Source organism: Ictalurus punctatus, chromosome 6 (assembly GCF_001660625.3).
Source record: "Ictalurus punctatus breed USDA103 chromosome 6, Coco_2.0, whole genome shotgun sequence".
In the NCBI taxonomy this organism is placed as follows: domain Eukaryota; kingdom Metazoa; phylum Chordata; class Actinopteri; order Siluriformes; family Ictaluridae; genus Ictalurus; species Ictalurus punctatus.
In genome coordinates this window covers 3060763-3078586 of record NC_030421.2, presented here as the reverse complement: position 1 = coordinate 3078586, position 17824 = coordinate 3060763, and the positions used below count along the sequence as shown (strand labels likewise).

Here is a 17824-nt window from a genome sequence, read left to right as displayed (position 1 = left end):
AATGTGAATTTCATGCATTTAAAAACACCTTAATGTCTATAATCACAGGCTGTACAACACATACACTGCATTAACACTGCACACACACACATATATATATATATGAAGTTTTAGATGGTATCTTCAGTGGGCAATGATAATAATGACATGCCACCACTACTGTCCTCGTGTACCTCTGGTATTCTTTGCACCGAATTAAGCCTGAACGGGTGACTGCCTTTGTGCACATAGCAAGAAAAAACCACACACAGAGACACACACAGACATTTGTGAGGACTTTCATTCGACATAATAATTACTGCAGCTAATTAATGCTATTCCTACACCTAAATCAAACACTAACCAATCTCTTTTAGTTTCCAAACTAAAAGAAAAAAGGTTTTCCTTGTGGAGACTGTCAGATATTCCTATCCTTTTCATTTCTATCCATTTAATTCCAGCCAAGATATAAAAACATGCCCACACACAAACACACGCATACAAACCCTACAGGAAGGAGGACTTAAATGCAAAAGGGTCCTATCTCACACCCATACGCACACACAGAAGACACCCTACAGCAAGGTGGAATCAAAACAAAAAGATTAACATTACAAATATAAATGCATGTCATCACACGCTCTCTGGTATAACCGTGCGTACCCCCACCCTACAGCAAGGTGGAAATTAAGCAAATCATTTCCATTATGTAAGAATGGCACGTATAAGCTGCCTGCTACTGATACTGAGGGTGAACAGGGAAAAGAGAAAATAAGAGAGACAAGAGATGGGTGTGTAGGTGAGCGAGACCTAGTTTACAAGTTCGTACTGGAAATACTGAAAACACGCTGAAACTTCATACTGAAAATACTGAAAACACGCTGAAACTTCATACTGAAAACACGTTAAAACTTCATACTGAAAATACTGAAACTTCATACTGAAAATACTGAAAACACGCTGAAACTTCATACTGAAAATACTGAAAACACGCTGAAACTTCATACTGAAAACACGTTAAAACTTCATACTGAAAATACTGAAAACACGCTGAAACTTCATACTGAAAACACGTTAAAACTTCATACTGAAAATACTGAAACTTCATATTGAAAACACGTTAAAACTTCATATTGAAAATACTGAAAACACGCTGAAACTTCATACTGAAAATACTGAAACGTCATACTGAAAATACTGAAAACATGCTAAAACTTCATACTGAAAATACTGAAAACACGCTGAAACTTCATACTGAAAACACGCTGAAACTTCATACTGAAAATACTGAAAACACGCTGAAACTTCATACTGAAAACACGCTGAAACTTCATACTGAAAATACTGAAAACACGCTGAAACTTCATACTGAAAATACTGAAAACACGCTGAAACTTCATACTGAAAACACGCTGAAACTTCATACTGAAAATACTGAAAACACGCTGAAACTTCATACTGAAAATACTGAAAACACGCTGAAACTTCATACTGAAAATACTGAAAACACGCTGAAACTTCATACTGAAAATACTGAAACTTCATACTGAAAATACTGAAAACACGCTGAAACTTCATACTGAAAATACTGAAACTTCATACTGAAAACCCACTAAAACTTCACACTGAAAATACTGAAAACACGCTGAAACCTCATACTGAAAACACGCTGAAACTTCACACTGAAAATACTGAAGCTTCATACTGAAAATACTGAAACTTCATACTGAAAATACTGAAACTTCATACTGAAAATACTGAAACTTCATACTGATAATACTGAAACTTCATACTGAAAACACATTGAAACTTCATACTGAAAACACGCTGAAACTTCATACTGAAATGACTGAAACGCTTTAGTGAAATTACTAATAACATTTCATTTTTAAGCTGAACCATTTTATTGCTTTCATCCTATAATATACACATACGAACTGAAATGGAAAAATGGAGCAAAACAAGAACAAATATGGAACGAAGTAAGCAGTCAGAGAATAAGCAAGCAATGAAACACACAATGAAATATTTTACATACAGTAAACATATGTTAGTATTCAGATTTAAATAAGTATATAATAGTAGGTAATAATTCAACCAGTAATAGATTACACACACACACGCACACACACACACGCACACAAGTAATCCCACTAAGGCACATGTACACCACTGCAGACAAGAAGCACTAAAACTTTAGTCGAACACCCATTGTGTTCTAATACAATCTGACTTCCTTTTCTTACACTGTGGTATTCTTCTCACCAGAATAAAGTGCCAGCAATTGAAGAGTGGGGCAAGAACGGGAGGAAGAGAAGAGGGAGGAGGACGTGTGTGTGCTTGTGTATGTCCTGGGTAAAGGGGAGGGGGTGTTGTATGTGTGTGTGCATGGGTTGATAGGAAACACTCCCAGAGATGGCCCAGTATTTCTCTGTTTGCCCCACACTTGTGCCCTCATTCCCACAGCTCTAGGAGAGCGTGTCACCAGCTTCACAGCAGCAAGACAGACTTACCATCACCACAGACCCACTACCCAGCCGGCACCAGCGGGCCAGAACCCCAAGTACCCCGGAGGAGCAGGATAAGGACTTTCTTCCACATCCTCAGGAAACGACAGCAGGACCTGCTCTCATACACATTCATCTGTTTGATCGAGACGGCAGTAGGACAGGTAATGATGAGCTCCTCTTCTATAGTCTTAGGGGTCATGTATGTCAAGCGCTCCCTGCTGTTTCTCGAACACACGGCGAGCCGCTTCAGAACGAACACAGCAGATGGGAAGTGTCAGAGTGGTTGGACAAAGATCAGAGATTACAGGCTCGTCCAGAGATTAAAGGCGATATAAATTCGTATTTGTTTCACGGCTTGTAGACATAGTCTCTGCTTTGTGGAAATTTGGAATTTGAAAAAGTCGGTTTAAAAATCAGTTTAAGATCCCAAGTGATCCCAAACCAATTATATCTCAGGAAATAGCTGCAAAATGTAAAGTCGTATAGTTTCACTAATAATCTAAACGTTTCTTACTTTTGTACTGTCTATTTTTTTGACATTACCATGACATCCTAGGCTGTCTCACGGCACCTTTTTAAAAAAAATAATAATAAAATGAAAAAAATCATCAGTATAACCTGCTGGTAAAGCACCACTTAAATTTACGGAATTATTTATCTTTAACATGTTTAACCAATCTAAAATAAGCGTCACAGAATGCTAACGACATAAGATCCTTACGTATGAAGACGCAAAACCAATTTAAAAGGTGCATATTTGTTTAATAGCACCTATGCACTTTAACCCTCCAAGCTAAAGTGTGAAATAAGATAGTGTACACGAGCGAACTGAAGTGAAATGCAAGTTGAACTGCGTTAAAGTTATATATATGAGGTCTTACATGGAAAAGTTGCAGCTGCTATATTAACTTCCAAATGAATCCTAACCAACAGCCTCGCTCTGTCATTTATATACATGGCCAAAAAGTGTGTTTGAGCTTCTCTATGACTAAAGGACGATAGCTGGAGCCGAGCATTCGTTTCAGTAAGTCGGCACACGTCTCCTGTCTCTCTATTTTTCTTCTTCATGGCGATCCATCACAAGAGTGTACACGGCGGATTACCAAAGTTTGCTTTTTGTGTACAAAGATCATAAACCACTTCCTATCATACTCTAGTGCTAATATTCACAGCCTGTCCACTTAGTTTATGTAGCTTTAATCCATTTGTTTATTGTTTTTTTTTTTTTAATTGGGTCTAATGGCAGCATCACAGAGGACTCAGGCATGGTCAGTCATTGTGGGAGACACTGAGACAATTGAGATTAAAGACTCTTCCTCTAAAAGCAGTATAAACTCTCTGTGTGTGTGTGTGTGTGTGTGTGTGTGTGTGTGTGTGTGTGTGTGTGTGTAAGTATGATTGCACTGAACAGTTGATGCTGTAAAAGTGCTAAAGTCATCCACAATTTAATAATATGCAAATGGTTGCAGAAAACATGCATTTCGGGGGCACAACTGAATTGATTATAGCAAAATTAGAATTTATTATAGTAAAATCCTGGAATTATAAGGTTCTATGTGACGTTTTTGCAAAAAATTATGTCAAAAATATGTGCATACATGAAACAAACAAACAAAAAAAAAAACCCTGAAGTTGCATCTGCTTTCAGATATCTTAAAATCCAAGATTTGTCAGATATAACCTTTTTATAGGTCTATATATTCAGTAGCTTTCCTTTTAAAGTTTAATCTCATGACTTCAACAGCAGATTTGATTTTAAAGGAAGATTATAAGCAAGCCATGTCTCTTTTACAATAATTGCGAATGCTGTAAATGTTCACTAGTATGTAGCAGATGGAGGGAGTCTCTTTAACTGTACTGTAGATCTGCGGCGAGTGTTAGAGGAGAGCATGGCTGAACCGCCTTTTAAGGTAACGCATTATTCACGTAGTAACCTGACAGGCAGAAATGGATTGTCCTTTAAATGTTGTGAGGAAAGCTACCAGGCCAACCGTGTGACAAGCAGCGATGACGTCTGTTTATCTGATTTGATTTTTATTGACGTGTATGGGGTGTCTCAATCTCACTTATGACACTACTAAACTCTTAGCTCGTCAAGTCAAGTGGCTTTTTATTGTCATTCCTCTATAAAGCTTGTATACATTGGAATGAATGAGGTTTCTTCAGGAACACGGTGCAACACGGAACGGTACGCAAGGCTACACAAAGTGCAAATACACAACAGTGTGAGACGAGTGCAAAACATACACAGGACAGTAGATACAGAGGACATGGACTGTAACTGTAAGATATTGTGTAATGTAGCAGCACAAGTGTAGGAGCAATACTGGCAGCAAAAACGAGTTCCATACTCTTCATCCTCATCCTAGACACTGAACAACAACAACAGCAACAACAACAAAAACAAAAACAGAGCAGAATTAACCATTCTGATTTAAATGACTGCTGTCTTTTTTCAGTCTCTATCACAACCATGTGTGTGTATATATATATATATATATATATATATATATATATATATATATATATATATATATATATATATATATATATAGACCAAGGGTATACATAGACAAAGGAGATTTGAAGTCACCTACATCACCACAAGTTGTTTGGAAGGGTTTCAAGAAAAAAGCCTCTACTCTCATCCAGAAACAAACTCGAGCGTCTTCAGTGTGCAGACACTACTGGAACTTCAAATGGGATCGGGGTCTATGGTCAGATGAAACCAGAATAGAGCTTTTTGGTAATAAACACAGAGGTGGTTTTGGTCACACAGAGAGGTAGCCGTATGGAAAAGTCCCTCATGTCCACGGTTAAATATGGAGGAGGATCTTTAATGTTCTGGGACTGTTTTTCTGCCAGAGGACCTGGACATTTTGTTAGGATACATGGCATCATGAACTCCATCAAATATCAACAGATATTAAATGAAAACCTGACTGCCTCTGCCAGAAAGATTCAAATGGGCCGTGGTTGGATCTTCCAGCAGGACAATGATCCAAATCATACATCAAAATCAACACAGAAATGGTTTACTGACCACAAAATCAAGATCCTGCCATGTCCATCCCAGTCCCTTGACCTGAACCCCATAGAACACCTGTGTGGTGAACTGAAGAGGAGAGTCCACCAGCGTGGACCTCGAAATGTGAAGGATCTGGAGAGGTTCTGTATGGAGGAACGGTCTCAGATCCCTCGCCATGTATTCTCCAACCTCATCAGGCGTTATAGGAGAAGACTCAGAGCTGTTATCATGGCAAAGCGAGCTACCACAAAGTACTGACTAAAAGCGGGCCAATAATTGTTGCACACCTATATTTAACAAAGATATTTTTTTTGATAAACCTGTGTTGTGTTCGCAATTATTTGATATTCATGACAGCAGTGTATTTTTTTGTAGATTTTTTTGTTCAACAATTTTTCGCTGCCTTCTTTGATCGTATTTACCAAGGGTGCCAATATTAGGGGGCACTGTAGGTGTGATGGCAGTCAGTGGTGCGACACTGGTCGTCGCTGGTCTCTGGTTTGAGGGAATGGGCTTTTATAAATATTTACCGTTAGCTGGTAGAGGTAGGGGCCATGTGTGGACTCTACAGAGCCTCTTATGGTGTCAGCATCAGCGTGCCCACGGCAACATCAATGCTTTGAGGAAAACCAGCAAGGCACGACATGCCAACACAGCCTGGCACCTTCACAGAGCATTACCGGAACATTCCCAGCTCACTTAACTGGGGGACAGTATAGAGTGGTATGTTATTCTTAAGTTTATTTTTGTTATTACTATGGCTTGACAGTGATATATTCATAGAGAACACAGCATGTTCAGAGATTCATCCAGGTTAAGACCGACACTCAGTCATAAGTGTCAATAGATATATTTTAAGAGATTGGGCAATTCAATATTACATAAGTATCCTTGTGCCTCTGTAAAAATACAGAAATAAGCCTAACAGTTGACATGACAAGACAAGCTCTGATTTTTTATTCATTTATTTTTTTTTTTCTGTTATACACTACTTTTCTTCCTCCTGCATAATCTTTCAAAAATGATGGTCAAGCATTACAAACATCATGCAGTTGACCTGAACTACATATACAGTGCTATTTATGATATACACTAGATCAAATCTTTTCTTTTGTGCTGGGCTCAAGATTTCCAAAGCCAAGACTCAATGTGATTCAAAATATGGCTTTGCGAATTTTTCCAGCACAGCTTCTTTATAAGTCACATACCGTATCGTGACCTACTGCTCAACGCACTCTCCGGCATCACTTACACACACATATACAGGGCATTACACACCTAATATTCCTGCCCACATCCATAAAAGGCTCAGTATATTGTCATGATCATTTACCATCAGGCTAACCCTAACGACGTCACTTACAGTTCTACACAAAAACACATATGCTCATTCAATCACTCTTATATGTTGTGTATCACTTGATATGTTAAAGATAAAAGAAAGTTCCTGATAATGCGTTATCGTGAATATGAATCGAAGTGCATCTTCCTTACATACTGCTAATTAAAAAAAAAAAAAAGTAAGAAGAAACAAACAGGAGAATGCCTCACTGATCAAAAAGATCATGACACAGGAAGATCTATTCAGCCTTCATGTAATATCCACACAAACAATCCTGATTATCTCTTCCTTTTTAGTTTTATGTTCTACAAACAGAGCCTGATTTTATCAAATGATCATTAAAGCGTCTAATTAGAAGATGTAAACAATCTTCCCTTCCCCTTAGGTCATTGTACAAAAATGTGTATACTCTTTTCATTGTTCAACTAGCAGTTTGTGTGTGTGTGTGTGTGTGTGTGTGTGTGTGTGTGTGTGTGTGTGTGTGTGTGTGTGTGTCTTGCCCTCCTATTGTTCATGTTTTGAAGAAAACGGCATATTTGGCCACCCTTGACTACGACACCTCATAAATGTCTGGTGATAAGGTTCAGCTGTCTGGTGGAATGTCAGGTGCATTGTCTTGGCATGATAAAATATTACTAAATCAAGTGACCCTCAATGTCCCCTCGATAACCTCCCTCCCCCCCCCCCCTCTCTCTCTCTCTCTCTCTCTCTCCCTCATACACACATTGTATGGGAAAAAAGGAAAGAGATCTGGTTATATTCTCACTGTGACCCCTGTGAAAGCAAAGCTGGAGGAAATCATATTGTTTGAAATTGCTTCCTAAGAGAAGAAGAAAAGGAAGAGGTAAAAAAAAAAAAAAAAAAAAAAGGAGACAGACGGTGAAATAGAGAGAGGGAAAAACGGAGACTGTGATGCCAATGAATCAGATGGGTATTTCCATCCTATTGCTGTTTTCTAAGCGTCTAACATTCTGTTCCCACCAACACCACTCCAGACGAACACTGCCAGCACACACACACACACACACACACACACACACACACACACACACACACACTTAACTTTGTTAAACTCCAAAAGACCGTCTGCCATTACAGTGGCCTTCATGATTCATTCAGTTGGATGTAAAGAGGAAGTCCACTAGTTTGTTGTTAGAGACTTCTGGGTAATCAGTCAGAGTTTCACATGAAGGATTTTTAACGAGAACTCCAGAATAAATATAGAATGCCTTAATGAGGATAAAATCAAAGCAACCTTCTAGCTGTGTGCTGTTATGACCCTAACAAGTAAAGGAAGCTCACAGCTTTTGTTTTAGCACCGTGCAAACTGTCACACGCTCAGTCATTACCATTTCTACCTAAACAGTTTCATTAAAAGGCTGAATTCAAAGCAATAAAATAAAATACATATACAAATCAAATTGAAACTATATATTATGATACAAATTACTTCCAACCTACCTTTATACCTTTTATGATCAAAGTGATTTCGACTCCTTGGCAAGGAGTGATGGCAAAATTATTCTCTCAGTAAGAAAAGCGCATGATTTGGGCTTGAAGATTTTAGGCTGTTGCTGTATTTAGCTCTGCTGTGAACTTTTGTACATTTTTCCATTTTTATAGATAGCAATGCATCACACGGGCTCAGAAATCGGTATCCAAAGTCTATTTATGATTTCCGTTGAAACAGGAAGCTGTACGTGTGAAAGTTCTAGTGCAAAAAAGAAAAAAAAAACACGTTTGTAAAGCTTTAACAGAAATCTCACTTCAATGAGTTTAAACAATAAGTAGTGATTATGAATAATTAAATAATGCCGAATAACCTGTAATGCCTCACACCTCCAGGGTCAGGGGTTCGATTCCCACCGTGGCCCTGTGTGTGCGGAGTTTGCATGCTCTCCCCGTGCTGCGGGGGTTTCCTCCGGGTACTCCGCTTTCCTCCCCCAGTCCAAAGACACGCATGGTAGGATGATTGGCGTGTCCAAAGTGTCCGTAGTGTATGAATGGGTGTGTGAGTGTGTATGTGAGTGTGCCCTGCGATGGACTGGCACCCCGTCCAGGGTGTACCCCGCCTTGTGCCCGATGCTCCCTGGGATAGGCTCCAGGTTTCCCTGTGACCCTGAAAAGGATAAAGCGGTATAGAAGATGGATGGATGGATGGAAACATTTTTGCTTTTGTCCTTATAGTAGTGAAATAACATGATCAAGAGTAATTGTTAAACACCCCTGGCCTTGTTTCTATTATTACTGATTAGGACGCTATGCCTAAGATGAATAAACGCTGAGTAGTTGAAAAGGCCTTTTTTTCACATATAGCTTCAATCGTTAAACATGACTTCCCATAAAGTGGCACATTTTAAAATGTAGTGTGCTTTTAGTGGCTTTCAGTGCATTTTAGTGTGTCATCTGGTATTATTTGACTTCCAGGCCCTGTGCCATTAAAACCTGTTTAAGTACATCAGTATTGGACATTAATTCTGTTATTAAGGAAATTCCTTCTGTCATAAGTTGGTGCACTGAGCCTCAGAAACACATCAGATAGCATTGTTCTGCAGATCCTTCTGTTTTACTCCAACTGTTTTATATGGCATTGCTGCAGTTCCTTAATTGAGATTGAAGGATTGACTTGATAGAGCCTGCCGCATGCGGTGAATTTCAGTCCCAATTACTGCATGCTGCCCTATTACTGAGGGCATGTGAAGACACATACAGCTGTAATTTCTTATTCAATTATTATATTTTATTTGTGATGCAGGGAGCTTTGCAGATCTAAACATTTCAATTCAACTAAACATTCATCAGATTTTCAGAAGCAACTCCCAGCACACTTTCACAGTCTTCTTCTCTCATTGTTATCGGGCTCGAGATAAGAAAAATTGCAAACAACATACTTGTAAGTTTACTCAGCTGTGCTTTGTGTTGGTCATTGATAAGGTTTAGCATCTTAATGACCCCGACTGTTTTGAGATGTGACTGCAGAACAAATGTATGAAAGAGCCTCTGAAAACTGAGTCCATATTTGGGCTTAGTTGAAGCAGGGCAATGGTTTGGGACAGGATGGATGCGAGGTGGCAGTTTAAAGCATGTACAGTACACTGAAACACTCATATGGACATACAAACACAAACACACATATGCACATATATAAGTCTGGAATGATCATAGAATTTCAAAGACACCACAGAAAAACAATATTCAATTCAATTCAATTTTATTTGTGTAGCGCTTTTAACAACGGGCATTGTCTCAAAGCAGCTTTAGAGAAACATATAAACACAGGATGGGGATTTTAAGTGTGTGAATTTATCCCTATTGGGCGAGCCGGTGGTGACGGTGGTGAGGAAAAACTCCCTGAGATGATACGAGGAAGAAACCTTGAGAGGAACCGGACTCAGAAGGGAACCCGTCCTCATCTGGGTGACGACGGATAGTGTGAGAGTAAAAGAAAGTTAATTATGGTTTAATATGAAGTCTGTTTGTTGAACTAGTCCACTGTTCACTAAAGGAGACCCGAGTGTTAAACTGCATGCGGTAATCGCAGTCCCAAGACCATCGCAGCAACCGTAGTCCCAGCAACCACAGCGATAACGTCCATGTGGAACTGAGGTCCAGAACCATTTCTATGGTACTTCAAGCGGCACCGTCCTCAGCGATCTCCAGGCTGTAGCCTCCAGTTGATGAGAGCTCCATCTAAAGGTAGGGCATCAGGATGGCTCAGGCAGGTCCGGAGAGCAGAAACGGTCAGGATCACTGGCATCTCCATAAAATCTCCAATACAACACAGTATTGGCCTTCAGTGGGCTTTACTTCTTCCTTCATTTCAGTTGCTGATGTTTTCAGAGCTGCGTGATTCTGCCCTTTTATCAGCAACTCAAAATGCACACGTAATTTCAGGGGTGAAGTCTGTTTAAGGATAAAAATAAGGGTTCGCCAGTGTTTTCATTGCAATTGTGAGTTGTCTCACAGGCAGAAGAGAGAGAGAGAGAAAATCCTATATTGTTATATATAAATTTTTACATATGCTCACTATACAGTGAAATTCTTATCCTCACATACTGTAATCACTGTTAGCTGGATAGCTGGATAGCTGGGGTCGGAGCGGATGGACAGACATGATGCGGCTCCCCTGGAGCAGTTAAGGGCCTTGCCGAAAGGCCCAAAAGTGGCAGCTTGGCAGACCTTGAAAAATGACATTAATTGCTCTCCTCTTAATGGCAATCTTTGTGTAAAATCTTTAATAGCAGTCTTTATTTTGTAGTTTCTATAAGTATCACTGACAACATCCAAGAGCATTAGACGTTGGTCTTTTTGTGCATTTTTGTTTCATGTCTCACTAAATGTAATGACAAGATTAACTCTTTAAAGTATAGTAATAATAATAATAATAATAATAATAATAATAATAATAACAAAGACCTGAAGAATTTATACGCCACATATCTGCCTCAACAGATTCTACCCAGTTTCCCAGGCATTACAGATAGAAAGATTTTGTTTTCATGCGCTCATTCAAATGACATGAATATTTCCACTGAACCACGGAATGCATTTTTTTTTGTGGTAAACTACTAATTATAGATCTTGGCCGTGCTATCTCAAATGCATCTCACTCATATAAATATACACACACATGCTGAAAAGGAAAAATACAAAAGGTCAGGTGGTACAGGGACAGCTGTACTGTTGTCTAAAACGGTCTGGAGTTTGGATCAGATCTGCACAGGGGCAATTCCCATGCCCCTGGCATCATCCTACTGTGCCTTGTTCTACCAAGGCCACAGAAGCCAGCCCCTACCCCAATTGACCATGAAACTAGGGAGAGGCATGCCAGGATTAGAAACATTCATCCCACTGTTCCGTTACTGTGGGCTGCCAACTCTCTTACTGACACACACTTAACATACATGCAAAACATATCAACGGTATGGTCTTACAGGGTCTGACAGATGGTCCCAGGTGAAGCTATACAATTGCAGGGGATTAAGAAGCTTATGCAAAGGCTCTGGGATTGTTGGGACACAACCAAATGTGCTATGTGTATGATGAACAGGTGAACAAAGTTTATTGGTCATATAGGTTACGTTTAGTGATATCTGCATCTATCAATATTTACAGTATATGTATATGACAAACATGCATAGTAAGATGTTATACCATTGTTGTACCTTTAAGTGTCCATTTTCATTATCTGTACCAAACCAAAAAAAGGTATCGGTACAATATCTTTTTTCATACATTGTATAGAATCCAAAAGGTAAACGACAGAACTATGGAGTGTTAGTGCCACCTGCAGAATGAATTAAATATAGTAAGAAGAATTGAACAAATAACACAAGCTCTAGCTCTAGTACTGCTTCCCTGTGAATGTTCATTAAAGATTCTACGTTTTTCTCGTTTTCTCCCAGAGGCAATCCGAGGGAGCGGAAGTGTAGACAGTGAGGAACCATGGGGGACTGGAGTCTCCTTGGAAACTTCCTTGAGGAGGTGCAGGAGCACTCTACCTCAGTGGGGAAGGTGTGGCTCACTATCCTTTTCATCTTCCGCATCCTGGTCCTGGGTACAGCAGCCGAGTCGTCTTGGGGCGATGAGCAGTCTGACTTCATGTGCGACACCCAGCAGCCCGGTTGCACCAATGTCTGCTATGACCGTGCCTTCCCCATCGCCCACATCCGATATTGGGTGCTGCAGATCGTCTTTGTCTCCACACCCTCACTTATCTACATGGGCCATGCCATGCACACTGTGCGCATGGAGGAGAAACGCAGGCGGCAGAAGCAGGAGGAGCGTGAGGCAGATGAGGGAAGAGGGGAACCAGGAAGTGGCGAGAAGGACTACCTGGAGCAGAAGGAGAAGTCTTCTGAAACACCAAACAAGATTCGCTTAAAAGGCGCGCTGCTTCGGACTTACATACTGAGCATCCTGATCCGCTTGGTCATGGAAGTGGTCTTCACTGTGATCCAGTATATGATATATGGCATCTTTTTGGAGTCGTTGTACCACTGCAATACATTACCATGTCCCAACCCAGTCAACTGCTACATGTCACGGCCTACAGAGAAGAATGTCTTCATTGTGTTCATGTTGGTCGTGGCAGCCGTGTCCCTATTCCTCAGTGTTGTGGAGCTTTATCACCTCGGCTGGAAGCAGTGCAAGAGTTGTTTCCGTAAGTATGTTGAGAGCCGCACCACTATCGGCAACAATGAGACCAACATCAAAAGCGGCAAAGCTGTTTCTGCAGCCATGCCAACTAACTTTCCAGACAGCTCCCAGTCACATCCTGCCAACAACTGCACCCCACCTCCAGATTTTAACCAGTGCTTAGCATCAGGAAGAGGACCACCATCACCTGGACATGTTCATCACCATGTTCATTCCATCCACTCGGGTTACCAACCCTTCACCAATCACTTAGCCCACCAGCAGAACTCGGTCAACCTGGCCACTGAGAGGCACTGCCAGCGCAGCCATGATGACCTGGAGGCAGGGGAGGATTTCTTGAGGATGAGCTATGACCATCGACCAGCCCTTGTGGCTTGTGTAAACAGCCCTGCTGAAGTGCTACCGAGTGCTCCTTCCACACCAACGTCCAATAGCAGCTTCAACAGAGACAAACGCTGCTTCAGTAGGACCAGTGGCTCCAGTAGCAGCAAAACACGGCCAGACCTAGCAGTATGATCGGGGTGTTGCCAGATACAAGTGTTTTGTGGTGAATGAGGATTGTGCGAATACAATATGGCCAAAAGTATGTAGACACCTGATCATCACACCCATATGTAGGTCTTCCCCAAACTGTTGCCACAAACTTGGAAGCAGACATTTGTCTAGAATGCCTTTGTATGCTGTAGCATTATGATTTACCTGGAACTACAACCTGTTCCATCATGACAATGCTCCTGTGCACGAAACGAGATCCATGAAGGCATTGTTGGCCGAGGTTGGAGTGGAAGACTCCAAGTGTCCTGCACAGAGACCTGACCTCTACCCCACTGAAAACCTTTGTGATGAATTGGACCACTGACTGAACCCCAGGCCTTCAAGCCCAACCTCAGTTCCTGACCTCACTAACGCTCTCGTGGCTGAACGAACACAAATCCCCACAGCAACAGTCTAAAATCCAGTGGAACGTATTCACAGAAGAATGGATGTTATTATAACAGCAAAGGGGAACTACATCTAGAATGGATTGTTCAACAAGCACATATAGGTGTGACTGTCAGGTGTCTGCATACTTTTGGCCATACAGTGTAAGTGTAAGTGTGTGCACATTCTAAAAATTGCTGGGCTAAAAATAACCCAATTGGAAAACCAGCGCTGTAACCAAGTACAGTAAGGTTGGGTTGTTAACCCAGCATGCCAATTTAATCCTAACTTTGATAAGATTTCATTCGTCCTGATGGGAAATTAGGGTAAAAATAACTACATTACTGGGCTGTGTACACCGAATTTTTACTTCAACACTGAAACCGGATTTCTGAGTCATTTAATGACTTCTCTGGTCGTTTAAATTATATTTCAGTGAACAATATTAAATCATATCCATAAACATTTTGAAATACTGAATCATGAACATCAAATTATATATGGATTATACAAATAATCATTTTTAAAGGTCCAACTAAATGAGAAATGATGTTAAATGTAAACATTTCTTGCCGCTGCGACCGATTTCTTTTACTTACGTTGTTTTTTCCGTTTTTTTCGCTGCACTCAACAGGCGCAACTGAAAATTCTAGAAAATGAATCTTGATGCTCTGTGCCTGTTCTCTTTCAGGTCCTCATCCACAACCTAGTATGCTAGATTGCTAGATCATCAACCCATTGACAATCCTAACCCCCCCCCCCCCCCCCCCCCCCCCAAAAAAAAAAAAAAAAAAAAATGGAAGTATAACCCAGCATTTTTTGGGGTGCATGTGTCTGAGATTCTTTGTTAGTACTAGCGATGACAAGAGATTTTTAGATAGCGAGCACCTTAAAAGGCCGTTAGGATTAGACGACAATAAGACAGATAGACATCAGGAAAGAGAGAGAATCTGTATCAGAGCACCTTATTTGGTTTCACTGAAACTGCTGTATAGTATTCGAAGTGGGAATATGACCGAGTAATTTAAAAGCTTCAGAGGGTTTGCTGTGTTGGGGAAAGTAAACTTTACTATGGATGGATTTGTAATTTGCACGTAACACTGAAAGTAAATATGAAAAGAATCATTTAAAAAATGCAATAGCTTTATTTTCCCAGAATGCATCATCTTCTGTGAAAACCGAGAGATTTAACTGCGTCATTATCATTCTGATCACATTAAGCCAAAATCAGTGTTTTATATCGACACATAAGTCAAGCAATCTGTGAATTTATGCACCAAAGAGCTCCATCCCAAGAAGCCAAACTGACACTTCAATCAGGTCAAGACTGTGAAAAAGGACCTCAAACCCTTGTGTATGAGTGTCAAGTACTGATATAGGATAATGGAGTGTTGTGTTACTGTGAATGTCAACGAGACACACTTTTTCAAGGAGATGACGTTCGCCTAGCTCAGGTGCCTCCTGCTTGGTTGGAATGAAAACCCGCAGCCACACCGGCCCTTTCCGGATAAGATTGCCCACCCCTGGCCTAGCTCGTACGACGGGTACGTTACCTGTTAACGTCATGCAAACAGTGTGCGTTGCATGACAAACTTGTGCAACAATCAACTCGAAGCAAATCATCGACGCGTGCTCGGGCGCAGGTGTTCTCGAACTCTGCGTTTCCCGCGACAATACTTGTGCCTTAACTGAACAGTATAATCATTAATAATCCAGTGTGCGTATTAGATTTCAGATCAGATTTTAGTGTGCAATATTCAAGATGATAAAGAAAGCGCATGAAGCTTCATACGCAGTACATCCTTCACAAGAGGTTTGACAGACGGAAAACCGTACTCGGGTCTGTCTTAATAAATAACGTTCGTTGTGATTGATCAAGTGACACTTAAGAGAGTGAAAGTAATGAGATGTTCGTCAATCTGACAAATAGTTAAAAAATAATAATAATAATCCTGGAAGCATTACATCCAAGGGTCAAAGGCTACAGCTTCTCTCTGCATTTTAGTCGATTAGAAATGTTATCGGAAACCAGGGTTTAAGATCATTTTAAACACGTTTAAGTATGTGTAAAAGGCTAAATTTATGTATACACAACTGTGATTTCAGCCTTATGTAAACCCAGATTGGGAATGTCCATGTAATATGCCACAGTGAACACTACTGCAGTGCAGTCCAGAATATAACACATTGTTGTTTTTGTGTTTTTGTGGGGTTTTTTTTTTTTGTTCATTCATGTGAAACATGGTGTGAGTGGCAGTTTACTGGTGAATTATGTACATAAATCTATAATCGTCATTGCTTTGCTTTTCAGATGACACAATATTTCGGATTATTTAATCATTCAACACATATCCTCACTCACTGTGATCTTCCTTTCTCTTTAAATAAAGGTTGTGTTTCAGTCTACAATAAAAACACTTCTGTCGCTTGGATTCTAGGTCACGTGGATTTATTTTTACAGAAATGGTGGCAATTAGTATAATTAAAATGACGAATATCTAGATGCCTTGTTAGCATAGCGGACCGAAAAGACACAGAAATGGAACTTTATTGTGTAATTTAACCATAGGAACAAGCAATGAGTTCAGCTTGCATTCTTGCTTGTATTTGCATTGAGCAGGAACTCTAGGCATCTTTCTCCTGGTGTTTTTCAGAGTCAGTAGAAAGGTCTCTTTAGTGTCCTAACTTATTGTAACTGTGACCTTAATCGCCTAGCGCCTGTAAACTGTTTGTGTCTTAAGGACTGTCCCACAGGTGCGTGTGCAATAATTGTTTACGGTTCATTGAAGAAGCATGAAAAACATTGTTTAAACCCTTTCCAATAAAGATCTGTAAAGCTTATTTTTTATCTTTAAATCTTTAAAATACAGTCTCCTGAAAAAGGGACGTTGCCGTTTTTGGTGCGTGTGTATATTATACTGTACATATAGAATAATTGACTACAGTCCATTGAATTATTCGAAAATAATACACACCCGGAGGCGGTAATACCTCTTTACGCCTCGGGTGTGCATTATTTTCTAATAATTCAACGGACCGGAGTCTATTATTCTGCTTATAACACAGTTACCACACCTCAAGACGTTGTTCAGATGTTTTATATCGAGACATTTGTCAGGTTTTTGTCTTTAATATGCTCTTGTGTGTGGAATTAATTTATAACACACCACATCTCAAGCCTCCGCTGTTAATTCCAAAACTTCACTTTAGAGCCAGTAACGAAGGATTGCCTTGTGCCAATGATATGCAGTTACTGAAGAGAGAGAGAGAGAGGTAGAGAGAGAGAGAGAGAGAGAGAGAGAGAGAGAGAGAGAGAGAGAGAGAGAGAGAGAGAGAGACAGCGAGACAGAGACAGGCAGCAAGAGAGAGACACAGACAGATAAAGAGAGACAGACAGAGATAGAGACAGACAGAAAGCGAGAGAGGCAGACAGACAGACAGAGAGAAAGACAGAGTTCACAGGGTTTTCTTTTCCATTTTATGCTAATAATATAAAAATAGAAAACAAACAAATAAATAAATATCGATAAGCCAACACACACATGTTCACAGGGTTCCTCGTTTTTTTATTTCTGCAGAAAATACAACGAATAAATAAATAATTATTGATACTTGTTCCCCGGCTTATCACACGTGCTTTCCATGCAAACATGTAGAGAACACCACACAGGAAGTAACCCAACCTCAGGATGAAACTCAGGTCTGCACCACCACACTGCCCCCTGTGTGTGTGTGTGTGTGTGTGTGTGTGTGTGTGTGTGTGTGCAATACCATACACTAAGATTAGCAGGACGGTTACTGCAACATTTAAAAGTTGAATCATACAATACATTATAACTAAGTAGTAAGTCATGTTTATATAAACACACATTTCTAAATAGTTCC

At 40.2% G+C, this 17824-nt stretch overlaps 1 protein-coding gene across 1 annotated transcript; it reads left to right on the top strand.

Annotated features, from left to right (window-relative positions):
* The first annotated feature begins 2191 nt into the window (after window positions 1-2191).
* gja5a (gap junction protein, alpha 5a) lies at window positions 2192-16780 on the top strand. Its single transcript, XM_017470177.3, has 2 exons — window positions 2192-2650; window positions 12265-16780. The coding sequence occupies exon 2, from the start codon at window positions 12305-12307 to the stop codon at window positions 13532-13534; it is 1230 nt and encodes a 409-aa protein (XP_017325666.1). The 5' UTR covers window positions 2192-2650; window positions 12265-12304; the 3' UTR covers window positions 13535-16780.
* The last annotated feature ends 1044 nt before the right edge of the window (window positions 16781-17824 follow it).

Bases quoted from the DNA above. Each gene is read 5' to 3' on its own strand.
- gja5a (XM_017470177.3), top strand. From the start codon at position 12,305: ATGGGGGACTGGAGTCTCCTTGGAAACTTCCTTGAGGAGGTGCAGGAG.